The sequence below is a fragment of the Dermacentor andersoni genome, chromosome 3, assembly GCF_023375885.2.
Source record: "Dermacentor andersoni chromosome 3, qqDerAnde1_hic_scaffold, whole genome shotgun sequence".
Taxonomy (NCBI): Eukaryota; Metazoa; Arthropoda; class Arachnida; order Ixodida; family Ixodidae; genus Dermacentor; species Dermacentor andersoni.
In genome coordinates, this window is record NC_092816.1 from 63,970,117 (window position 1) to 63,997,027 (window position 26,911).

The following is a 26,911-nucleotide window of genomic DNA, read 5'->3' on the forward strand; positions in this document are numbered from 1 at the left end:
TATCATAAGAGGCCAACACACAGACACCAAGAACAACACAGGGGAAACTACTTGTACATACTAATTAAAATAAAGAAATTATAAATTAATGGAATTGCAAGTGGATGAAAAAACAACTTGGTGGGGAGCGATCCCACGTCATTGCATTCGCGTGTGATGCCGCAGTAGCTCAATTGGTGGAGCATTGCACACGTAATGCAAAGACATGCGATCGTTCCCCACCTGTGGTAAGTTTTTTCATCCACTTTCAATTCCATTAATTTATAATTTCTTTATTTCAATTAGTAAGTACATGTAATTTCCCCTATGTTGTCCTTGGTGTCTTTGTTTGTTGGCCTCGTATTAGATGATGCACAAAGGATGACAAAGAGGCAGTACTCACTTGGACGTTGTCAACAGTACGAAGAGATTCACGAGACTGTCATACAGTGTACTGAAGTACTAAAAGTAAAATGCAGTGTGTTTTTCATTAACAAACTTTCTATACAAAGCATATAGAGCATTGCATAAGAGACTAAAGGTTCTACTCACGGGCTCGTTGTTAACAAATGAGAATATGTGATATCCTGCAACAAGGAAAAGAAAAAGATCTGACTGACACACATGGCATATGGAAAACAAAGAGAGAAAAGACATCCTATGCAAATTGCAATAGACGATCTGTAAAATATGACAAGCAGGCCTTCCCGCAATAACAAATAACCAAGATGCCTCAGCTTCCACTAGTAGCACTGCTAAGGCTGAGAGATGCATTCTGAAAGCTGATGATGCAAGGTACAGAGGCAGGCATGGATTGCGGCACACAGGTCTGCATGATTGTGATATTGTTTACAATTCTAGGCAGACGTCCAACACCTTGGTTAGATCAGGCGAGATGTGTGGAGAAGAGCACATACAAATTTTGCATATGGTGAACCATACTTTCAGCTGACTCTACACATGCCATCGTCTCGACTCATGCCTGTTCAATGTCATCGGGTAGCAGTTCAACTGACTTTAATGTTATCATTGATGCTAGCATCAGAAAACACTAGCTGATTTGATAATAGCAATACTATGAATTAAAAGGAAAACATCATAAATGGCCCTTGACAAGCAACTTTACAAGACAGCCAATTTTCAAATGCAATATATGCTAACAGCTTTCATAAAGCAACAAGTGTAATTACACGGCTGCAATTAGTTTCTTTTTTCTCTCTATCCCTTATGTTATTTTTGTTCCTGGGCATTAGTGGTGGGTAGGGAGACCACAAATTTCAAGCTTGTTTGCTCATAAGAAAATTTTGCAGCTGAAACATAACACAAAAACTGCACTTACCTAAAATAGCAAACACTGTCATGAAGAAAAACAATATGACCAACATATCAAACACTGGTGGAAGAGACTGCAGGATCTGTCGAGTCAACCTGCGTAATTAAAAAAAAAAAATGCAGCGAAGAAATGCTATTGACTAGCCATTTAGATATTGGCAAGGATGTTTCATATCATGCAAGTATGCAATCAAAACATATTGTGAACTGTACATATTTTGACCAGCTGCATGATAATTAAACTTTTTACCAACACAACAGGCTGTGTAATGCAAATGTTGGTAACGACTGCCACAAATGTTCTTAAATCTGGACAAATTTAGACAACATAACTGTTTCAATGTGAAGGATATGACAGTAAAAAAACACAAAGAACTTGATAGTAGACAGACACACTACTACTGTCAATTCTTATTGCGTCTTGACGTCAATATTGCAAACAGCACATTCATATTCTACGTACCAGCCCTGTAGGTGAGTAAAAGTATTTACACACTTTTCTTGTGGGTATCAGTAAACTGCTGGTCATCAGTTGGTATTGGAGCTCCGACACTAGAGCCTTACTGAATTTTGTGTTGAGTGGCCAAAAATTTTATCATGACATTCACCAGAAATATGTGAAACTATCTGCTAAAGGTATATGAAGAATGACCATGGCCAGTACCTCCGAACGCCACCCAAGTAGTGATTGTCAATTAGGAAGATGGGCCTGAGGGCACGAAGGATGCGGAAGTGTGTGGCCTGTCGTGCAGCAACCACAAGTGCCTCTATGAGCATTAACAGCAGGATCGACAGCTGAGAGAGGGGAAAAAAAGCATGCACAAACACAGCATGAGAAGTTATCAAAAATAATGTGAAAAAGACAAGATAATGTGATTTGAAAAAAGAAAAAAAAAAGACCAGTGAACCAACAGTGAACAAAAGTACTTACTTTGAAGACAGTTCTCTTGTGAGTAAGGAATGGTTTGAGTCCCATCCACCGAAGTTTCATGCACAGTTCAACAGCAACAACAGAGAGGGCCAGGAGTTCAACAGAAACGTGAAGCTGAATATGGCAAAGAAATAACGGTAACAATTACATTGTGTTTAATTTGAACAAGCAATACCTGTACAGGGCTGCTATCTTGTACGTGTTCGAAAAGCCGACGTTCGGTTTCATCTCACGCGATAGACGAAACTCAACATCGGCTTTTCGAATGCACACAAGATAGCGGCCCAGGTATCACCCACACACACTGCATCCATGGACACCACAAGAAGTCCACCTATTGCAGTTATAGCAGCAAACACAATTAATAATTTATTTAATGTTCTGCCATGACGTTGCCTGGTGTTAGTGCATCATTATTATGCAGCATGACAGCTACTGTAACCATGGCCTAAATGCATTCCATGGGGCACGCGCATACTTCGATTCATATGCCCATTAAAGCGTAGTATTCGCGCAGTGTAAGATGACTGCTGCGATGGCATGCTGAAAATAAGTGTGAAATGTGTTTCATGCAGTTGTCACTTAATACTTTATACAGGCAGACATAATATGACCACTGTTGTAATGCCCATAACACACCATAACATACTTCACAAATACATTGCAGGCATTTTAGCTGAATTCATAATCAAAGCAAACAGTATGATAAGTGAGTATTATTAACAGTGGCTTAAGCTCATTAACTGTGAACGAGTGAACAGACATCGTAGGTTTTACATGCAACAAACTTGGACACTAGTAGCCAGCCACATGTGCCGCTTCTCACTCATCTGTGCTTCCAAGCTTGCTTTACTTCATTATATTGACTTATATGATTAATGTTATTTAAGAATGACCTAATATGGAAAATTTTGAATACAACAAATGGTCTTTATCATCTGATTCATGTTCAATTTTAGAACTGGCAAATCATAGGTATTTGCTTATGGCCATGATAGACGACATTGTTGTGATCAGCTGTTCGATCTTCCTGGCGAGCCCAGGAGTTCAAGCCAGAGCTGAGCCTGTTGAACGGCCAAGGCCTGTTCAAGGGGCAGCGATGAGTTGCCCCCTTGCGAGCACCCTTCCTGGCGGTGGACGGGCTGTTGTGATCGGCCGTTCACCTCGCGATACCCTCCGGTCACGGCTCGCGCGATTATGGAAAATGGACCGATGGTACCGTCAAAATGGTTCTCAAAACGGATGGCTTATGATCATCGTGGGAGTACCTTGGTCAGAAGAGGTTTGGGTGATGAGCAGGGATACAGCCATCACCTGTCAGCCGCCCTAATTGGCATGTCCACGCCGGGGACGGAGTCAGTGTATGATAGGAGTCAGCGTCAGTACCTGCCCCTCCCCCCCGCTTCCCCTGTTGGTGCCCAGTGATGTGTGTGCGTTTCCAACAAAGCTCCATTTGGAGGGAGAGGGCAACCGACCTCCAGATTGGTGGGACCTGATGTCATCGGTCTCCTGACGCGGGATTGGGGGAGGTGACTGAACAATGACCATGCAGGGCATAAAAAGAGCAACGGACAGTGGGAGTGATCGGCTGCTACAACTTCATCATGAACTTTTTCTGTATTACTTTGAATTTTCTTGTAGATATGTAAATATAAACGCGTTTGTCAAATGTCCTGAATATTGGACCCAGCCTCACGTTCCCTTACTCCTCCACAAGCAGAGTGAATTCCACACCTTCGGACCCCCAGTCGCAACAACATCATGACCTATATGGCAGTGGCAAAGGCAATGCAATGACCCCCAATTTATCACAGTCATCTCCGCCAGTGAAATGCTATGCATGTGCAAGGGATGTAACTCCAACTGTTGATTGCATTGTGTCGGAATGCGAAGGACTAAAAATGAAGGCGACGTCCTTAGTGGACTCACCGCCGTATTCAGAAATGCATCTTGACTTGAAGCCCATGCTTGACTTGATATAAATGACGCCTGTTGCGAACGCGTGTTTCTTGCGTTTCTTTTGGTGCGTGCACGACAGGCGTCATTAAAATCAAGTCAAGGATGGGCTTCAAGTTAAGATGCATTTCTGAATACGGCGGTGAGTCTGGCCACGGGCAAACACCACAGATACATCATCATCATCATCAGTAGCAGCAGCTTATTTTATGTCCACTGCAGGAAGGAGGCCTCTCACTGCGATCTCCAATTAGCTCTGTCCTGCGCCAACTGATTCCAACTAGTGCCCATGAATTTCCTAATTTCATCACCTCACCTAGTCTTCTGCCGTCCTCGACTGCGATTCCCTTCTCTTCGCACCCATTCTGTAACCTTAATGGTCCTACGGTTATCTAACATTCGCATTACATGACCTGCCCAGCTCAATTTTTTTTCTCTTAATGTGAATTAGAATATCGGCTATACCCATTTGCTCTCTGATCCAAACCGCTCTCTTCCTGTCTCTTAAGGTTATGCCTAGCATTCTTTGTTCCGTCGCTCTTTGTGCAATCCTTAACTTGTTCTCAAGCTTCTTCATCAGTCTCCAAGTTTCTGCCCAATATGTCAGTACTGGTAAAATGGACTAATTATACACCTTCCTTTTCAATGATAATGGTAAGCTTCCAGTCAGGAGCTGAAAATGTCTGCCGTATGTGCTACAACCCATTTTTATTCTTCTGTGAATTTTCTCCTCATGATTAGGGTTCCCTGTGAGTAATTTACCTAGGTAAACATACTCTTTCACAGACTCTAGAGGATGACTGGCAATACTGAACTCTTGTTCCCTTGCCCTGCTATTCATGATTATCTTTGCCTTCTGCATACTAATTTTCAACCCCACTATAAAGCTTCACATGTGAAGATTCCACAGTGAGCCACGCTTAACCTGATCTCCCTTCCCCTTACCCATTTCTAAATAGGCCTCGAGCCATTCATTTCAATAATATTTTATACGCCCTCTCTGTACAGCTGGTGGCATGCCACGCTGCTGCTCCTGCTAGTGTCAATGTACCTCATTACAAGTGAACAGCAATTCGGCATTGTTGAAATAGGATGTTTTGTACTAAAGAAAAGGACAACTGCTTCAGACTGCCAAAGTGTTCCATACAAAAAGATAAGATCACTGCTTCAGTCTGCCACAGCTAACTACAGTGACATTCATAGCTCACCCACGGCTCTCACGCACAGAAACAAGAACTCACGGCCACAGGGACACTGAGACCTGGCACAGCGGGGGCCTCCATAAGGGCCAATGCCATAAGCACGGTGGCCGAGAGTAGGTCGAGGCAGTAGAAGAGCACATTGTGCACGACGAGGTAGGCTGGCAGTGCTTCGCGGCTACATGGGTGGAAGTCCAGCTTGTCATTGTTTTCACCTTCCTGCAATTTAGGCACAAGTGACCAGTATAGAAAATGAGGCAGTTCCCTAGAAGTGCTGCAGGCATGAAGCAAGATGAAGACAAGTTAAACAAACAAGATTGTGCTTTCACATTCCCATAATCACTAGTGCATGTGAAATTGTGGTGATTCTAACTCCTGGGCATAAAGCTTTGGGTATTGCAGCATGTTTATCAACTTCATCAACTGGGGACCTAACTACATTGTCATATAGCATTCTTGAGTAATAATGTGTAAGAGGTGTTGTCATTTGTCTCCTGCCTGTGTTTTAATTTATATTGGTACCGTGATGCACATCTGATATGCATTGTGTGATAAAGTATATCATGTGGCTGTAGCTGTCATGCAGCTATGTATGGCCAGAGGCTTCACTTGGAATACTGAGAAGAAACAATAGATATTTCGGTGGCCTTAAATTACGGTTCCGCTGAATCTTACACCCGAAATCTGCTAGTCAGTACTCCTAATGGCATGCATTGCAGCAAATGGCTACTGTAGTGGCTGCTGTTCTTCCAGATTGACTGGGAGATGGTTAAGTCCAAAGCATGCAAAACATTTATGTAAATGTAAAAAAAAAAATTTAATGCCAGTTTTTATTCTATACTTCTCAAATTAGTATTGTCTTAATGACTTAAGTGTACAGCATTTGATAGCACAATAGCACTACGTTTAATTTGATGCCTGTTACCATAAAAATTTCAGATATATATATAAAAAAGTCGGAAACCCAAATTCTTTCCATTACAAATTTTGTATGTGTGTGCCCACACAACAAGACGACTAAAACATGGTGTGCATATAAGAATTTTAGATATTGAGCTACGAACATGACCAACTATTATATGACCTTAATGCTACTCCATAACATGCCAATATCAGTTATTGTATCCATTATTATAAGTATCACAGAGTTCGTCAATATCACCATGGCATGAGATAGCTTTCTGGTCATACAGGTTGGTTGCCTTTCTGCCAAACGTGCACTAAATGAGCACAATATCAGGGAACTATATCATGCTAACACAAAGTGGCCATCTAGCCTAGACAGCCATCCATGCAAATTTCAGCAGAATCATCCAATAGAAAAGCATTTGCCTTGCCATATTGCACATGTGTTTGTACACAGTCTGAAATTACAATACAGCTGCAAATACAATTTTTCTACACTTTGCTTCAGCAACACGGAGAACTCAAAGGCCCAGCTTCCAAAAAATTTGCAATACCTCAAGGAATATTGCTGCCTCGTGGTAATTTGACTGCCAGCACTTTGCCAGCCGTTCACCTTGTATTTCACCGCTGGGGAAACTTAGTTCTGTGTGCTGTGAGCAACAGGTTTCCACGGAGTTGGTCAGATCTAATGGGATGTCATCATCTGAGAAAACATGAAAAGAATGAGAGAGCCAAGAATTCAACATACATATTTCCAAATTATAACATAAGAATTCTTTACAGCCAGCTAACAGGCTTGGCAAAGCTAAACAGTTTGGCTTGCAAGCCCGCTCTTTAGACAGTTTCATTAGCTCACATGGGCATGTGAAGAATTCACATGAATATGAAAAATTTGGCAAGCTGAATAAGACCAACCGCCTATTTTAAAAATACATGTCTGAAAGATTTTTCCTTTATATGGATTTCAGTAAATGCGTGTTTGTAGGATATCTGGCATAATATATAACTGTATAATTGATGGTTGTTTTAACATTCCAGAGCAACACCTGGGCTTTAAGAAATGTAGTATAGGACTCTGGATTGATAATGACCATTCGATATTCTTTAATGTGCGCCTCAACCTAAGCAGAACTCCTGCATTCCAAAATGGCATTTTGGAATGCCGACCTCATAAGCTATTGCAGCTGAGGGCAACGAAGGCACTGGGACAGTTTTTGAGGATGACAGACATGCACAAGTGGCTGCAGCCTCAGTTGGTGTTCGTTGTCGTGCAAGTCATCCTCTACTGTGATAGTCGGCAGTGTTAATGACCGGCTGTGATATTGCTTGTCTGTGTTCTCTTTCTCTATATATATATACTTTTTTATCTATTTCCCTTCCCCATTCCCCAGTGTAGGGTAGCAAACCAGATTTTCCCTCCTGGTCAACCTCCTTGCCTCTGCTTCTGTATTTCTCTCACTTGCATTCCACCCCTATCAAATTGGAGTCATATGACCAGGAATAGAGCTGGCAACCTACAGTAGAGCTCCAGAGCTAGGATATGAAGCAATACCAGCAAACATATCACTATTTCCTTAAAACAGTTATACTCAAACTTTTAGCCATCTTGGTCTGCTTGGTCTGCTTGGTCTACTCCCAGGCTATCCATGGAACATGCCCTTGGATACACATGTATATTTTTAATGAAAAACATGCACACAAAACCAGACTAAAGGCATGGGATATTTCACTTTGCTACGGTTACATTTTGAATGCTCCGTGCATTATTTGCAGTGTACAATTGACACAAAAGGTGATATTTCATGCTAAAAACAAACATCAAATTCTACAAAAGGCCGTCAAACTCCCAACTAAGCTAATTGAACGCCAATGCTGCTTCTTTCCTTCAATTTGATCTCTATCAAAGTACATGTAGATACAGCAGCCTCATACTGACATATGCCATGGTAAGGGCCATGCTAGATTCTGTGCTTGCTTCTTTGATAGAAAATGCCAGTATGTGCCACTTTAAAAAGAAACACCTATGCAATCAAACCAACACAATCTGCAGATATGAACTTCACAGGAAAAATGTGCTTCGCGCTACGTGTTGGGTAAACTTGCTTCTGTTATTACTGTTAGGTAGACTTGTTAGGCAAATGGTTAAAGATTATTGGTGGCCTTTCATGTCACAGCTTAGCTGTAACAAATCACCCATATAAACCCCTTTGCTTTCTAGAAGACTCTTGAGTTCCGCAGAGAACAGTATAAAGATGGCCTTAGAATAACATGCAATGAGAAGCTTTTCTGTGTTGGCTGTAAGTTACGTACTACATCACACATCCACTAAGCAAGGTCACTATTTCATTCACACCAAATCCTCTTGACATCATGTATGGTACAGTATATTAATTTGAATCGTGTGGCATAATGATGCGTACAGCAACTACGACCACATATTATGAAATATATATTTCGGATACGCTTTTCTTCGCTTGCTGTTTTATGGACAGGGATGATGTTTCGGGCAATGTTTTGGTTTCAGGCAAGCTGGTAATCCTTGATGTGTACTTACTCAGGACATTCATGATATTTATTGGCAGATGTATTTATTGAATTTATTTCTTTCGGCTCTTTGTTCTGTCTCTTTGTTGTTGATTTACAGCAAAAGCGTAAATATATATGTAACAGTGATCTTTCTTCAATAAACGTTCAGCTGTAAATCACCGTTGTGTTTACGTTCTATTACCTGTCCACATACATCCATGTTTCGTGTATCATATATGTTTTAAGAATTAAATCACGTGGAAACGCAGCACCAGATTTCAAGCAGTGCAACACGCGTAGCTATATAAAAAAAAAGAATAATAAGGAAAGAATTTTCATGCGTCACACACATCTATCACATGCAGAACGCGCGCCAAAGCGCTCGCACGTTTCGCCGGTGCTATATATAAATCTACGGCAAGAAGCAATCGACTATAGCCGCGCCCAGCAGCTTTGCAGGACTTACTGATGTATAAATAAGCCGTGCCGACTAGCGGACATACAAATAAACTGCCAAGTACTGTAAAAATCGTTAACATCAATGTTTCATTTCTATTATTCACACACGTACAACTGAGCGTGCATGCTGATCACGTCGTCCCCGACAATCAATAGTCAAAAATCGGACTACGATATCGTGTACGGTTAGGCGCGATCGGTAAGCTGCGCAGCGCTGACTGTTGCGCACTTAAGACATTGCAATGCTCCCTTAAACTACTGAATGACACTTCGAACCACCTGGCGATCAGGAAACAGGAAAGTATTAGCGATTAACGAAAACTCGATCTCGTTCCGGAAGGTTTCAAGACGTCGCACGCAGCAGAAGAGCATACGCCAATAACATGACTCCCAGGAGAAAATTTCTCTACACCGCTCGGGATGCGCGATCGCAGACTCTACGACGAAGTGCAAAGAATGAGAAAAAGCGCGTCTGCTACTAGCGTAGCGGGCGCGCCATAACGTACGGGACTCCGTGGACCAAGACGTGCCAGCGCCGATACGCTCGGTGCTTTCGTACGACACACATCTGTCAGCCCTCACGAGAATATTCCGGTCGCTGTCGTCGCTCTCACTGATTTGCAAGCGATGAATACCGAAGTTCGCCATTCCTTGGCCATCCCACAAGGTTACAGCACAGACAGCGCTGCATCTACAGCGCAACAGGCAGCCGCCCCCGAAGCAACAGTGTAGGCGAGCGTGAGCGAGCCGATCCCGCTAAAATAAGCTAAATCATGTGCCAGCCAACAACAAAGCGCAGCATGGTTCTTCAGAGCACACTTCTAATTAATCTTGAAAAAAAATTATAATTCTACATTATCTCTCCTTTATAAAGGCTCATCTTAAAAGGGTGTGACACTTACGATCTAGTGGCTTGTCAAACAGATACTTTTCCCCACTTGCCTTTGTCACTTCTGTTGTGGCATATGAGCTATATAACTACGAAGCAGCGTGATGACTGTCACATTTCCCATGGTTTGATGAAAGTCCGGAAAGCACATCTTTTAGTGTAAAAAAGGAAAAAAAAAAAGGGACAACAGTACGTTCCCAGTTAATGCGTTTTCCCGGATATTACGAGGGATGAGTACCGTCAACAAAACTTTTATGTCTAACACTGTCGTTCTCACATTTTCTTTAATTTTTTATATTTTTTGCTGTAAGCTGGTATGTTTAGTCAAATTAACGTGTAAGAAATTTCCGTTTAAGAGGAAGCTTTAGCTCGGGCCCAACTCTGACGCGGCCTATTCAAATACATGTAAAACGCAAAAACGTTTTTCTGATATAACCCCTGGAGCGATTTTAATGAAATTTGTTCCATTTGAGAGAGAAAGTTAAATTCTAGTTACTGTAGGACGCGGAATTTCGATTTAGGTCCTGAATATTGTTAAAAGAATATTCAAATTTTTAGAATGTTCGAAAAAAAATAGAAGGACGAAGTTTACAAATTCATAACTCTGCATCAAAAACAAATATCGCAGTTCTGTAAACGGCATCGATTAGACCATTGAAAGCGGATAAATTCGATATGTCACTTTATGTGTTACGTGAATTTGTTGCGTTGTTTACAAAGGCTTTGCAAAAGCTGTATTTCCATATTACTAAATTTTTTTTTAGATTCATGTATAGCATATCAATTTTGTCCGCTTTAGATGTACTATTACATACAATTCACAGAATTGTATTATCGTTTTTTTGTTTCCGAGTTACAGAGTTGTAAACTTGATAGTTTCGTTTTTTGAAAACTTTCGATTTTTGCCAATTTTTAATAAAAGATTGAGGAACTAAATCGAAAATTCGAAACCAACAGTCACTAGATTTTAAGTTTTTCTTTTAAACGCAACAAATATCGTCAAATTTGATGCAGTGGTTGCCGAGAAAAACGAATTCTCCTTTTACATGTATTTATAAGTTAGGAGCACCAGAGCTAAAGCTTACTCTTAATTTAAGAGCCGTGTTTGACCTACTAATACGTTTTCCCGGCTAGTAAATTCTTTTCTTTTTTTTTTGTTCCGTCGAAGACGTATTAGCAGAGTTATGTTGTAGTATAGACTACTATATATGTAGTTGCCTTGCCCTGCACATGGTAGCTCCAACTTCATACTCGTATCAATTTGGCTGAATTTTTTGGCGGTAGTTTTGGCCTGGCGAGAGTAACATTTATATAGCGGTCGATCCTGCACTCTCGGTACTTCCCGCGTCAGTCATAATAAATGGTATCCACTCTTTGAACCCATATTTAACAAATTTATCGGCGCATCGACACCTCATCTTCCCTTGGAGTAATATCTTCCCTACCCGAAGAACTGGTCGCTTTTCGCTAAATTGCGTTGTCGGGTAGCTGCCTTAAGCTCTTTTTCATGGAGCTGGTCTAGCACCTCCTGTGCCTCTTATGTGGCGACTATGACAACTTCGCTGTTTCATGTCTTCACGGAAAATTATTTTAGAAGCCCCGTTCTCATGTTGGATCGAATCGTTCCATTCTCTCTTTGGAAGCCTCCTCTATTGGACATCGTCATATATGGATGCGCGCGTGCTCACCCGTTGAGGAATATGTTTCATTGACGACAAATTTCTTGCTAAATTCTTATAACACTAAATTGTTTTGCTTTTCCTTCGATTTACTCAAAATTATTCACTTGCTTGGTCTCTATGCGTGGCTACAGCTTGAACACACACACACACACACACACACACACACACACACACACACATATATATATATATATATATATATATATATATATATATATATATATATATATATATATATATATATATCACACACACATATATATATATATATATATATATATATATATATATATATATATATATATATATATATATATATATATATATATATCTTTTCTAATCCCATCCGATTCTTGTCCTCCCCAATGTAGGTATGAGCCGTATTAATTGGGATAAAAGCCAATCAATTAACCAACTTGGCATCTCCCTCGTAAAGTTAGTGTATTTATGCTAGCTCTATGATCTCCAGATGCCAATGGTGGAAAATTCTGGACATCAGTTTCTAATGTTGAATTCCAATGGCAGATCCAGATCAAGTTTTTTTGCTCTGTATGGAGCAATCCTATTCCAATGGCAGAATGGGAGCGTGAGCTGTGTGTTCCAATGGCAGATTGGGACCAGCCGCTGATCCCAGATTGCTCTGTGGAGCAAAAATATTTGCTCCGCCGAAATCGGCAGATTTGACCGGAAGTCTTCGTGACGTATTTCCTTCACCCGCCTCTGCTTCCTGTCACGGTCGCCTGTTTCCGGTCGCGGGCAGCTATGGACGACATGCGAAACGTGGACGGCGCTTCGCGCCGCGGGGTTTTGTTCGCGCTCCTAGACAGCTCCGACTCAGACAGTACAATTTCCATGTCGAGTGATGATTCTTCTGACACGGACAGTGAAGTGGGGTGGTGGGTTGCGCTTCCAAGCGCTTGTTCCTCTCTCTAATCTAGCGCCCTCTCACTTGATTTTGCTGTACTAAGTGCCCCCGTTGGAGCGCACGCATTCCCTTCGCAGATACGGTGCGAGCAGATGAGAGCGATCTCGGTCGGAGCGACGCGCTCCGTTCGTGATCCGGCCGAGCGCTCGCGATCTGCCATTGGAATTCAACATAAGAGTGTACACTCTTAAAACGGTTGCACCCTTTTGAGTGTATATTTGTCCCACAACGATAATCGTCATCTGCCTTGCTTGCGTTTCCTTTCCTGAAAACTCAGCGCTCGCTACTTTCCTGTCGAGAATGCTGCGTCACACTGATAACGCGCATGCCGTTCGTGACTGGAAAGTGCCGGGCTCGCAGCGTTAAAAGAAAGGAAACGCGGGCAACACGAATTACGATAATCGTTCACTCTTAGAAAAATTTACACCCTTTGGGGCGTATCTTGTCCCACAACAATAATCGTCATCTGTCTTGCCCGCGTTTCCTTTCTTTAACGCTGCGAGCCCGGTACTTCCCAGTCACGAACGGCATGCGCGTTATCAGTGTGACGCAGCATTCTCGACAGGAAAGTAGCGAGCGCCGAGTTTCAAGAAAGGAAACGCAAGCAAGGCAAATGACGATTATTGTTGTGGGACAAATTTACACCCCAAAGGGTGCAACAGTTTTAAGAGTGTTGTGGGACAAGATAAGCCCCAAAGGGTGTAAATTTTTCTAAGAGCGTACACTCTTAAAACGGTTGCACCCTTTGGGGTGTATATTTGTCCCACAACAATAATCGTCATCTGCCTAGCTTGCGTTTCCTGTCTTGAAAACTCGGCGCTCGCTACTTTCCTGTCGAGAATGCTGCGTCACACTGATAACGCGCGTGCCGTTCGTGATTGGGAAGTACCGGGCTCGCAGCGTTACAGAAAGGAAACGCGGGCAAGGCAGATGACGATTATTGTTGTGGGACAAGATACGCCCCAAAGGGTGTAAATTTTTGTAAGAGTGTAGGCAAAGTTACACCCTATGGAGTGTATCTCTGCCACACAACAATAATCTTCATCTGCCTTGCTTGCGTTTCCTTTCTTGAAAACTCCGCGCCCGCTACTTTCCTGTCGGGAATGCTATGTCATGCTGATAACGCGCATGCCGTTCGTTACTGGAAAGTAAAGCACCGGGCTCGCCGCGTTAAAGAACTCTCTTAGAAAAATTTACACCCTTTGGGGCTTACCTAGTCCGACAACGATAATCGTCATCTCTCTTGCTCGCGTTTCCTTTCAAGAAAGGGAACGCAAGCAAGGCATGCAGATGACGATTATCATTGTGGGACAAATATACACCCTAAAGGGTGCAACCGTTTTAAGAGTGAAAGGAAATGCGGACAATACAGATTAGGATTATCGTTGTGTGGCAAAAGGGTGTAATGTGATCTTTATGCAAAATTTGAGAAAGAACAGTGCAGCGGTGAGCGCAAAATCTTTTTTCAAACAGGCGCAGCGAAATATTTAGGACCCTGTATAATTCAGTGTGATTTTGGCTCAGCATCGCATGCGGTCAACAAAAGCATCTCCTTCGAGATCTGTTTCTGCCACTAGGAGTGGAGTCATCGCTTGCTTGCTTTAGAGGCCGCCCATCTTGGTCACGAAGTGATAGTCGTCAAGCAACAGTGGACTGCCAGACCTCCTTTCTCTCTTTTCCATACCGCTGCTGAGGTGAGCGCAAGGTCCATGTTTCTTGTTCACAAAATCTGAAAATTTATCGCAATATTATTGCCATCTAGACCTGTAAACTGCGTCAAACTATTGCTTTGTTCTTCCTAATTTCGTTTGACGCGTTAGTTTTACGCCCACACTCTGTGAAAATGCACTATGCGGCGGCGAAGTCACGTTAGCCGCTTTGCCACTCTTGAACTTGCCTACATATCGGAGATTTGTATCGTTGAACTCTTGACACAGCTTTGTACAGGAGAACTAGAATGCGTATCCGCAGATTTTTGTTATAGCGCATTTGGAACCTATAGATCGCTGAAACATTCGGTACAATAAACTTCACATCCTGCAGCCTTTCCCCTGGCCCGCTTCAGTTGTGTCGTCAAATGCTTGTCACGCGGTCGTTAGGAGAATAAAAGGTGCGCGTTTTTTAGCATGCGGTAGCAGCGTCACTTACTTGTAAATCTGTCAAAAGTCGAAGGGTCCAAGTGCGTGCGCGTTGACATATCGAGAACGGCAGCGGGTCGGCAGAGGTGATTTCCCACAGTTCTCAGTGAGAACGACCGTTTCTCGTTGCGGGTGGTAACCGGCGTTATTTGGGACCGTTCTGAGAAACCAAGTTAGTTCGCTTGTGCAATACGACATATAAATAGCTAACACCAGCCGCCTTTTTAGCTGCGTGCTTGCGGTTGCCTGGCGTGTCACGGTGCCTCATGAAGTCGAGCTCTTAGCCTCGTGTTTGATAAGCAGAGTTTATTTGTGCGAAGTGCCTGGCCATGACCGGGACTGTACTAATGTTGAGAGCGGAATGGCTGCCCTACGCGTTTGTGCAGATGTGAGCTCGCGAGATGTGGTGCCGGCTGGCGCCTTGTAACACTTGTGAACATTTTTTGTAAAAGTACTCTTCAGTTCAACAAAAGCAAGGGTCAGGACTATTAGTACCGAAGTGTGTTCAATTTTACGCATCTTCCGAACAGACCCACTTTTTAGTGTTCTCAAAGACGTCCTTGTTTAGTGTTTCAATTCAGCTGCGGTTTTATGCTGGCTAACGTGCTTGATGCGTTAAATGTAAATACGCCGGTAGTTCATGATTGGAAACATGCAGTAAGCAAAGGGCTAAAACACCAACATCTAAGGTGCTTTTGCTTTCGAGTGGTCTACATATTGCATGAACCTGCTGCATGTTTTTGTCGGTTTAGACACTGCTTATTTCTGCTGCCAAGTATCTCACTTATTTTGCTTTCTTTTTAAATACATATTGCAGTATCGGGCGGTCGAAGCATGTCTGGGAAGCCAGATCCAAAAGCGAAGAAGGCGCCTGCGGCGGCAAAGACTGCTGCCAGGGGCGCCACCACTGTTGCAAAGGGTGATGCTGCCGCCACCAAGAAGGCGCATGCTCCACGGAACCAGAAGCTGCCTGGTGGCGTGTGGCTCTTCTCCCGCTCCAAGATGTTCCACAAGCGGGGCCTCTTCAAGGTGAAGCATGCACCAGTCACCAAGGAGAAGCGCAAGCGCAAGAAGCGCGTCCATGTGAAGAAGATCAACGGCGAAAACAATGGCGGCAAACGTGTTGTGCGCATCAAGAAGGAGGTATGTGTTGAAGTGGCACCAAGTGGAAATGTTAGCTAGATACGCAGATTGTATGTGTGAGGTTCTGCATTTACTCGAACCCAGGCTGGCCCAGGCAACACTTAAAAAAAGATGACAGGATTGGGTCACAAGAATCTCTGCATGAATTCAATGAGGCTTGGAAAAGATAATGGCAAAATTAACATGTGGTTTTCCCTTGCCTTCTGCAAAATCATTTTTTACTGGCGTCACCCTTGCTTGTCCTCATGAGCACCTATGCACTACTACTAGGCTGTTTGATGACGCATAGATCATGAAATTAGTGGCAAAGCAAGGGCCCCAGTCCATGATGACTCAGCAGTTTATTCGATACACGCTGTCACACTGCTTACGGAATGCATTGCAAAAAGCCATTTCTATTGATTACCAACGAATTATGGCTTTAAGGGAAGGTGATTTTGCCATTTGACAACTAATTGTAACCATCAATGGGAAGGCTATGTGCTGAGAAAGTGTGAATGTTTCTTAAAGGCTGACAGCATAATTTTGAAAGCTTTAATTGAAAACCCTATCAGCAGCCCTCAACACCAACCTCAATGCCATTGAACAGAGCACTGTGGTGACGCCCCTCAATTGGATGTGCTGCAGTTCAATAAAATGCTCTTGGGTGACTCCTACAACCAAGAGTTGCGTGGGAGTCACTCCAATGGATTTGAGGAGATGTTGAGAGCATCTGCTTACAAAAATTTACTCACTCAAGAATTGCTATGGAATGCCATTGAAGTGAAGTGATGACATCACCTGACAGTAGGGACGTTTTTGGAACTAGTGTGGGAGTTCCGTGTGTTTACAAACACAATTTCCTCGAAGCCCTCACACAGTTGTTGCATTACTGCTGCTCTCGTGCATTCAGCGCCGCTCCTACCCTACGGAGGACAGCCCCAAGCACAAGAGGACCACCCACATGAAGCCCTCTTCCCTGCGAATTGCCAAGCTTCGCAAGAGGATCACCCCAGGCACCATCCTCATCCTTCTGGCCGGACCCCACCGTGGCAAGGTGAGCTCGATGACAAAAGCCACTTTCCAGGAGCATATAGGTATAGGCATGCTGCTCTCTGCTGCACCCAGATGCAACTCCAAATGCTGCTCTAGTTGACATGAAGCCTGCTGCATGTTGTATCAAAAGGCAGGTTCAATTGGCTAAGCAACATTACATTACATTGTTGTTGACTTGTATGCAATACTAGAATCTTAGATGCGGCTCAATTGGTACATTAAATGTACGATATGCACCAGTTTGAGTGAAAGCTTAGACCCCTGCATTGGCAAAAAAAAAAAAATATTTCAGTGTGACCTTGGAATTGCACAATTAGGACATGCACTGCATTACATTGGTAATACGCATGTGCATATTGCACCTCTCCAATGTGGGCTGCTTGTCTAGGCAGTGATAAAATGTTGGTGACACTCACATTCTCCAAACTGTTGCTCGTTACTGTAAATCTGCAGGGGTAAGCTGGCAGGTCTATCTATAAGGGGCATGCCCTTACTAATGGGGTGCTTCCTGCATGAACTGCCAGACATAAACAGGGTGCATATATCCTTCTGCCCAGACGCAACCTATCTCTGGTCGGACCGGAAAGTGCTCCAACAAGTTTGCTTCTATCATTAACTTGTTTTGAAGGGACACTAAAAAGTGATACAAAATATACTTAAAACTAGTAAAGCATATTTTCAAAATTCTTGTATTTTTATTAACTTGCTTAAAAACCAGTGGTGAACAGGAAGGTGAAACATAAGTGTTTTCACTTTTGCGAGACCTCTCCGTTAGTATGCCAGTGTTACATCATGGATATCTAAGTATTTTCTCATATTGAATGGTTGTAGTGTTGTAAATGTTCTCGAAACTTGCTATGCTTAGACTTCAGTTAAAACACAACGTAGCTTTTCTTACCTGAACAACATACTAGACACAGCTAACTGTCAAGAGGTCATGACAAGCTCCTCCATTTGGAAGGCAAAAGCAGCATGGCAGCAAACTTGAAACCTGTGTGACTGGAATAATTATCCTGGTGGCCTTGCTGTCGCCTTGTTTCTCTGCAGAGGGTGGTTTTCCTGAAGCAGCTGAAGACAGGCTTGCTCATGGTGACTGGTCCCTATGGCATCAACGGCTGCCCTCTGAGGCGCATCAACCAGATCTATGTGATCTCCACTAGCACCAAGATTGACATCTCGTCTGTCAAGTTACCCGAAAACCTTGATGATCGCTTCTTCAACCGACCAAAGTCAGTCAAGAGGCGAGGTCGCAAGGATGAAGGCGAGATCTTTGACACCAAGCCCCAGGTATGCTTTTTTTTTTCTTCACTTTATTGGCCCTGCTCAGGTGCAGCCATCTTATTAGTCGAAATACTTCTCATTGTTTTCCTGTAGTCGAACATTTTGGTTTCTGCACTAAGATTTCATTTTGTTTCTTTATAATGAGCAGTGCTGAGATAAGTCCCTATTGTCCATAGCTTCCCTGCACTGCTCGTTGAGAAACACTTTGCTAAACATAACTATTGAAGTTCTTCCAAGCACTGTTCACTTTCTTTTAGATCAGTTGACAAGATGTGCATAAGTTAATAATGTGCCTGAAAGCCATTGGAACCCATTGGGACTTCTTTCTTTAAGGGGGAAGAGGTGTTTAGAAACATTTTTTTATTTTTTGACTAAATTTAACAAAAATTGGCACCCAAATAGTTTTTTATGATGATTTCAAAATTATAATTACATTTAGATTGTATCAGTGGTTCGAGGTATAATTATAGTTAATCACCTATTGTTTATCGGAACAATTGTAAGAAGAGTATCAGCCAGAATGTTTATAAAAAACATATGGCTGGATACTACAAAGTGTAAGCAACACAACTGTAGGACTACTTTTTTTATATTGCAGGCATTACCAATTTTACAGCGATCTCCAGACATGGCAATTATGTGGTCCAATTAGTGCCTAATTTTAAAATTTACAAAAGCAAAATTAAAATATCTCCTCCTAGCATTGCATAGTACACACATGTAGATACATGCCGCTGTTAAAATTATATTTCTATGTGCCCTGAAGACAGAGATAACACTTTTCAATGGCGTGGCTAGCTGAGGGTCACGTGCCTTTGTCGACCGATTACAGCACACATTGGGTCTTCTTCTTGAGGTGGAATTTATTCACTGCCATTGTGCGGACGGAGCAGGTGGTGGTTGGAAAATGAAGACGAGAGACTGCTCTTTCAAAAGATTTACGAGTTGGCGCAACCGAACGACTGCGGGGGCGTCACGCGCCGCGGAAAAAGCACTTTTTTTACGGAAACTGGCTCATATTTGGCCGACACTGGTGCAAAAAATTTATATTACGGCTAAAAGAATGATTTAGAAAGCACAAGATATGGCCAAGTGGTAGAATAATAGTTGGAAATTCCGAAAATACTGTATCAAAATTGATTTTTTTTTCACGAATTTTCGCTCTCTAAAACCAGTGTCCCCTCTTAACAGTCGAATCAACAGGCGGTTTCAACTATGCAATGTTGCCTTAACGTTTGACTTGTATGGAACACTAGAACCTTTAATGTAGTTGCTTGGTTCCTTGAATGCATGAAATATGCCATCTTGAACGAAACTTGAGTAAGCTGGCAGATCCATCTATAAGGGACATGGCCCTTTACTAATGGGGTGCCCCTGCATGAACTGCCAGACATCAACTGGGTGCATATATCCTTCTGCCCAGACGCAATCTATCTCTGGTCGGACCGGAAAGTGCTCCAACATGTTTGTTTCTACTGTAAACTTGTTTTGAAGGGACACTAAAGTGTAACATGAAAAGCAGTAGATGCCATGTTTATCAAGGGACTGCAAAATAAAGGCAACGTAATGGCCGGAAAAACATACCGTATTTACACGATTGTAAGTCGACCCCTTTTTTTAAATTTGGAAGTCTGAAGTTGGGGGGTCGACTTACAATCAAAACCGAAACATGGCCCCGCCAAAATAAGCGATACCAACGGGAGCTACAACGTAGTTAGAATTTTATGTTTGCTCTATGGCCCTAGCCGTATTTTTTCGCTATCCCGCGTGTTTGTTCGCTTTTTGGAAGAGTTTTTCAACATTTTTGAGAGTTTTACAGTGCATGCAACACTCATGGGGGGGGTGTCGATAGTTGATAGAAGCGCCGCTGTTCCCATTTGCGGCGGCACCCTCAGAACGGCGGCGCTTGCGGGGAGTATCGGTAGTTCATGGAAGTGCAGACACCGCTCGCTGGTTTCTCTTTCTCTGTTTGAAGGCATTGGTATTGGCATGGTATTGGTTTGACGCGTTCCACTTGACTGCCGGCTACGTGCTACTTCTATGCTTTCCCAGTCGTCATGAGTGCTCCAGGCCCACTAATCGTTCGGCACTCGTTCACAGCAGCATTCAAGAGGGCTGCCATCCTTTACGCCGAAGAAACAAATCACTGCACAGCGGGCCGCAATTTCGATGTTTCTAAACGGGTGGTGCGAGAGTGGCGACTGCAGCGGAGCGAAATTTTCACCTGTGACGACAAGTGAGAAATTTCCCGCGTGCCAAAGTCTGGACGCTTTCCGGAGCTGTAGGCTAAGCTTGTGGAGTACGTCGCTGAAATCTGTGATCGGTCCCTGCCAGTGAAGTGCGACGTGGTCATGAAACAAGCCCGGACCTTCGTCTCAATTTTAAGGTTCTGCTCCGCTGTGAGTACAACGAGTGGCTGGCGGCAGAAGACTGCGAAATTACGCCAACCGGACCTGTCAAAAGAGCCTCCCTGACGGCTGCGTGTAGTTGGGTGCATTTGGCGTGCGCTGCTGTTCTGCAAGATGTCCTGGTGCTGTCGTTTGCCAAATTTGAAATTTCGCTGGACCACGACGCGCTGTGGGACCGTAGCAACGATGACGATGGCAGCACTAGTGAAGACGAGTAGCCCAGTGACCATGTCAGCTACTAATAAATTTTCGTTATCGAATGCGCCCTCGGGTATGCTCTCTTATTATTATTTTTTTTTTTTCGGTCACGCGATATGGGGGGGTCGACTTACATTCGAGTCGACTTACAATCGTGTAAATACGGTAACTGCAAGGAAGGCCGCAAATTGCCACAGCAATACCAGAAACAGCTCTGAATGGCTGCTAGTACAGTTTAATTAGTTGTCAAGGTGCTTATACTGTGAGCAGGGATGGCAAGTGTGCGCATGTGTATTGAAATGACAACGTTCGGTGACAGTGACCCCTTTCAAGTCTAGCAGATATGCTCCACTGCTATATTTTTCATATGCTTAACTGCATAACATGGCTCTACTGCAGCAAAGCTGACTAAAGAAAACCGGGCAGGTGCACAGCAGCAACAACACTGGTAGCGGCCTTTTTGTGATGCATCGTGTATACAGAAAGCACATAAAGCTGAAATGACCGCTCATGTTTTACTTATTTTCTGCTGTAAAGCGTTGGTTAGCGGCTTATTCATTAATGTGCAATCCTTTTACGATTTTTCTTCTGCGAGAAAACTTGTGCAGTGCAAGAACGTTTCATGCAACGTAGTCCAAAAGATTGCTTTTAGTGCTTGCAAGCAACAATCATGTACACAAGATAGCAACCTTATGCACAAGTCTTCCAAAAGCAGCGCCATCCACTCTTTGGTTCACAACAGTCAAACTTACATCCACTAGAGGCAAGGCAACCCCATTTTTGCATTCCTCATGAAGCACCATGCAAGAGAAGCTTCGATAATGACACTATAGTGGCATCAGAACTTGCGTGAAATATGCCACATGCATTGGTGTACGCAACGCAGCACAGTGGCTATGAGCAAGTGTCAAACCAAAAAAGCAAAAGGTCGGCTGTGCACAGATGCTCGCATGCTTGTTTTAGTTGAGACCGTGCGAGCGTCACCATGCGACTCTGCTCCACCAATAGGGATGCAGAGACCACATAGCCTGCCCTCACTGGGGGAGCTCTGCTGGAAAGATAAAATACTGTCATTACAGTCGCCGACCGTTTATTCGGACCTCACGGGGACTGCGGAAATGTCCGAATAAACAGGTGTCCGAAAAAGCAGATTAAAAAAAATAAATAAAATCCTTTATTTCCATGCACTTATTTGGGATGGCAGTAGGCCTGAAGAAATCCTGAATGCACCGTTGCATGCTGTTCCGTTTATGCGCAAACAGATAAGCCTGAATATCGGAGAGGGTCGTACGGTCACTATAGGCGGCTGAAGCACAGTCACTGCTTGTACACGCTCCGCATGCGATGGCAGCGTAGCACACGGTGCGTCATCTTCCGACTCGGTCATCCTCCGGCGGTGCAGCAGAAACCTGACGAATGATCTCGCCGTCGTCGAGTTCTGCGCATGTCAGCACCTGTGAAACTGTCAAATGAGACGGTGTCCGGAATCGCAATGCAACCACTGCGCAGGTCTTGGCAGAACATTTTCCGCGTCAGTAGGGAGCAAATCGGAAGGCGACAAATCTTAGGCCTCCCGGCACCCGCTTGCCGGCATTCCCTAGCGCAGTCTGCGTGGGCACTGTCGACGCCATTAGACACTTGACGCGATGTTTCCGTATGCCGTGTTGGATCACCGGAACCTCGACACAGCACACAGAGCAAACAGCACCATGCTGACACCAGTCGCACAAACGACAACATGGCCTACAGTCGCCTACTCGCAGCGTCATGAGCGAAGAAACAAATCAGCTGCTGGATTGTCTTGACATGGCTTACAAAGCTGAAACCGGAACTGCTTTAAAGCCACTCTAGTGAACCGGGCAGAAACGGTGATGATCAGCGGGGATTTGCAGTAGCGCCACTTCATGGGGCAGCAAGGAGGCTCCGGTCAAAACGAAAATGGCGTTCAGCAAGTCGAACCATGCACCGGTCAGAGTCGGTGCATGGCGCTCTCGATCTAGTTGGCTCAAGGAGTGTCCGAAAAATCAGACGAGAGCTTGCAAGGTGTCCGAACTTTCGGCAGTTGTTATACATTATGGTCTATGGGGAGAATGGCGGTGCCGCGAAGCAGACCGAATAATCGAGCATGGTCCGAAATTTTGGAGTCCGGAAAATCGGTCGGCGACTGTACTTTTAGTTTTATTCAGGTTGCCTAATGGGAGCAGTATCAGCTTAAAAGAAGTGGAGTTCAGCCAATGTTTATAGTTTCGCACGGTGATCTTGCGATAGCAGTATCTTGTATCTTAATACACAATACATCCTTTCATGTATCGGAAATGCAAATACTGGTACAAGTCTTGCTAGATGTATCATGATAGAGATACAAGATGCCCAACGAGTATTTAAGATATATGTATCTTCGATTCTGCCCAGCACTGTTTAACGTGGTGAAATAATCTCTATCTATATTCGTGAACAAAGCTAGCAGTTAGCAAATGTGCATAGCTAAAGGATTTTCTCCATCGTGCCCACTATATATAAGACCTATCTGGACATTATCGAGACTCGCTTTAAGAATTCTTGCATATCGAATGCACTAGATGGCATCAAGGACAACGCGGTTTATGTTGCTGAGGACGCCTGCAAAGCATCCGACAAGGACAACTTCTCTGGCCATTCTGACGAGGATGCTGCTTGTGGCATTGGCTAGCAATATCTAGTAACTGGGTGTACAGTAAATGATAAATGTGGGTCGACCTATATTCGAATTGATTTTAATTAATTTGAATAATAATATTCAGATTAATTAATTACTGATTGGCAGGTTCAATAATACCGTATTTACTCGCATAATGATTGCACTCGCGTAATGATCACATCCCTGAATTTTGTTGTCAAAATTCGATTTTCTTTCTTTCCCATGTAATGATCACACCCTGAACTTGTCACAGCGATATGTCGTGTGCCAAGTCTATCTAATGACGATCTTGCTTACCATCTGTCGAATGCTATGCGAATGAATCTTGAAGACATACCAAGTGGTCTGCACGCACCCAACATTCTTAAGCAGATGCCCCATTTCATTCCTTTTATTGCTTTCCACACTTCCACGAAAAAAAAAGCTACAACAAAACTTTCCTCAGCTTTATTATTTGTAGGCTTCATAATGGTTTTGGTGAACAACAACAGCATAAAGGGCGCCTTTCGATTCCTCTCGTCTGCACTCGTGGGCACGCAACTAATCGCGAGCGGCAACGATAGTGGCCATGTTTACACTGATATGTTAGAAGTGTACCCTATCCATACGCCAACGCTTGTAACGTATCTAAGATATTCGCCCACCCTTAGCGGAAACATGCCGTACTATTAGGATAGCAGTGAAGATATATGCTGCAGTTTCAGCAGCATGCCCGCCATGTGTTTCTATGTCACTGGCAGCTAAGCATGCCCATCTCTGTTTCTGTCCCCTCAAAGTGGACATGGCTATGTTATTGTCTCTTGCCGATATTAACGATATTATTCATTACTGATACGGAAGAAACTGTTTCAATGCACGTAATGTACTCATCAGAAGAAAAAATAATCTCGTTCAGCTTGCTCCGCTGGCCGCCATTTTTGTTTTGGTGTCCCGCACTGACAGCGGCAGCCGCCTGCTTGTCATTCTGCAGCCAATGCGAGATGAAAAAAGAAAATGTTTCTTTTCGTGAGAAATTAAGCCCGCGTAATGATCGCACCCCTGAATTTACTTCAATATTTTGTTAGAAGAAAGTGCGATAATTATGCGAGTAAATACGGTACGAGTAGACTTATATCGTGTTCAAGCTATATTGGAGTAAATACAGTAGAAGCTGTGAAAACACGTCACAAGCTCGTGCAGTAACTTCAGGGCAGCAGTACCACCCATCTATCGATTTTCATATTTTTTCCCTGTCATACCAAACCACTTGTTTTAAGAATGGCTGTTTTGCCACTACAGAAGCCTAGTTTACTATTGTATTTCCCACACCCTGACATTAGGAGTGCGAAAATTTCTGCAAGCTGCCACTACATACCATAACAATGTCATCATTACAGTATCCCATGTCACGCAGCATAGATCTAGCATGCATCCATGGTATCGACTATGCTGCGGCGTTTTGTTTAGCTGCATCGTGCTTCCAGGTACATTTGCTGGTGACACTGGGGAAGCACCTGACAGTGTATACTACAACTTTCAAGTTCCAGGTGCTTGCATGTGCAGAAAATGGTAAACGTGCAGCTGGATAGAAGTTGACAGAAATCTTGCATAGTATGGACATCGTGGAGCATGAGCAGCTTTGGGAGCGTGCCAGTGAGGTGAGCTAGTCAAATGAAGAGGGCAGCGGAAGCAGCAAAGATTACTGGTGTTGAGTGGACCACCACTCGTTGCGTTATTCTGCATATCAGTCCGTGCGCAGTTTGAAGCTTCATTGAGTAGTCTCATGGAGGGACCGTATCGTACAAAACATTTTGAAAAGAAAGTGCGGCCCCTGCATGAGTTCATACAATAGTGCAGCTTAATATTCGTCTTTAGTGTCCTTCGAATAACATTGCCGTTTTAGCATTCCCTTTTATATTACAACTGTGCTTCCGAGTTGCTTTCACGGGAGCTTAAGATTCTTTTGTGTTGTGCAGGAGCGAACGGTGAGCGAGGAGCACCGCAAGGTCCAAAAGGAGGTGGACAAGCAGGTGCTGGAGGCCATGAAGAAGCACCCTGAGAAGAGGGCCCTGGTGCACTACCTGGCGGCCAGCTTCTCTCTGCGCAACCGCATGTACCCACACAGAATGAAGTTCTGAGGGGCCTGTACAATAAAAACACTCCTGGACTCTGGCACACTGTGCTAGTTGTGACTGGTTGAGCTTTACAGATGATTTGAGCCTATTACATACCATGGATGTCATGTTGGAGTAGAAGTGGAGTCAACAGTGACCCGCTAACATATACGCTGGGGCTCCACAAACATTCGTGAAAGGTGAACATAATTGACAAAGGGGGAAAGATATGTTTATTGAAGTGATAATGCCACAAAATTAAGCCTACATTATTGAACACTGATATTCCAGTGTAATGTGTGTCGAGAGAAGTGGCATTCGTTTAGAAAGGCCATGTGGACTACCCAATTGTTGCAAACTAAATCCACAAGCACATTCGTTATGTCACAATGGCATGACTGCCTTCGTAGGGTGTGCTCTCCCTCAACGCATATGCATCACTAGCACTCTTCCAGGCTCAGACACGCATTGACAGTATGTTGCTACAGTTGACTTCCATTAAGGGGAGACACCATTCAAGAGCATTTTTTTGTCAAGTTTTGTTAATTCGATCCTGATGAGACTGACAAAACTGGCCGAAACAAAGTATAGAAAAAGTGCCGAAACATGCTGCACTTGGCAGTATTTGCCTTTAAGAGGGGGCACATGGGTCTTGTGGAAAAGAAATTCGTGGACAATTTATTTTTCATTTATTTTTCTAATCCTCATATCGGAGGGCACCTGCTGGCAACTGGCTCAAAATGACATGTCGGGGAGAAAAACACTAGTCCTATGAAAGTGCTGAAATTACCTATTTTGTCATTTGCCATTCCAAAACAGTATCTTATCGAGGCCATCTCGGTTGTGTTTAAAAAAACCATCTTTGTAGCTTGCTTTCCTACCAAAATTAACCTTCTCTCTTGCTTCAGAAGAAAACTACCTGGTATTGTAGCATGAGATGTCATTCTTGCACTATTACCTTTATGCATTTTTCTCAAAAGATTTTTCGAAGTCTTAAATTTAGGGAGCAGCACCGTGACCCTGTCCTCTTGATCTCTCTCTCTTTTTTTACCTGAATGCTAGAGAGTCGGAGAGCACAAGAGGTGCCACTGATACAGGACATAGCATGTGTTCCTCTCTGGCACATGAGCCAGCTCCAGTCACTATGAGCACAG

General features: G+C 43.5%; 2 protein-coding genes across 3 annotated transcripts in view; one reads left to right on the forward strand and one right to left on the reverse strand.

Annotated features, from left to right (window-relative positions):
* The window catches only part of LOC126546596 (two pore channel protein 1-like), a 33,066-nt gene extending 22,635 nt beyond the window's left edge, over positions 1–10,431 (reverse strand). Inside the window, exons 1-8 of the mRNA XM_050194558.3 lie at positions 9,795–10,431; positions 6,858–7,006; positions 5,440–5,616; positions 2,243–2,356; positions 1,976–2,106; positions 1,319–1,407; positions 532–566; positions 383–441 (exon numbers count right to left, since the gene is read on the reverse strand). Of these exons, the coding sequence (XP_050050515.1) occupies positions 383–441; positions 532–566; positions 1,319–1,407; positions 1,976–2,106; positions 2,243–2,356; positions 5,440–5,616; positions 6,858–7,006; positions 9,795–9,936 (896 nt within the window). The 5' untranslated portion in view covers positions 9,937–10,431. The remainder of the gene's footprint in view (positions 1–382; positions 442–531; positions 567–1,318; positions 1,408–1,975; positions 2,107–2,242; positions 2,357–5,439; positions 5,617–6,857; positions 7,007–9,794) is intronic.
* Positions 10,432–14,413: 3,982 nt separating this feature from the next.
* On the forward strand, positions 14,414–25,818 carry RpL6 (ribosomal protein L6). Of its 2 annotated transcripts, none has more exons than XM_050194559.3 (5): positions 14,414–14,478; positions 15,740–16,065; positions 16,958–17,101; positions 18,148–18,387; positions 25,620–25,818. In XM_050194559.3, exons 2-5 carry the CDS (start codon positions 15,757–15,759, stop codon positions 25,779–25,781), a joined length of 855 nt encoding a protein of 284 aa, XP_050050516.2. In that variant the 5' UTR covers positions 14,414–14,478; positions 15,740–15,756; the 3' UTR covers positions 25,782–25,818. The 2 variants fall into 2 exon arrangements, with proteins under 2 accessions (XP_050050516.2, XP_054918579.2); XM_055062604.2 differs by lacking the exon at positions 14,414–14,478 and adding an exon at positions 14,613–14,652.
* The last annotated feature ends 1,093 nt before the right edge of the window (positions 25,819–26,911 follow it).

Bases quoted from the DNA above. Each gene is read 5' to 3' on its own strand.
- RpL6 (XM_055062604.2), top strand. From the start codon at position 14,628: ATGCACTATGCGGCGGCGAAGTCAC. The intron at 14,653-15,739 runs GTTAGCCGCTTT...TACATATTGCAG, and splicing joins CTATGCGGCGGCGAAGTCAC to TATCGGGCGGTCGAAGCATG. The intron at 17,102-18,147 runs GTGAGCTCGATG...GTTTCTCTGCAG, and splicing joins CCGGACCCCACCGTGGCAAG to AGGGTGGTTTTCCTGAAGCA.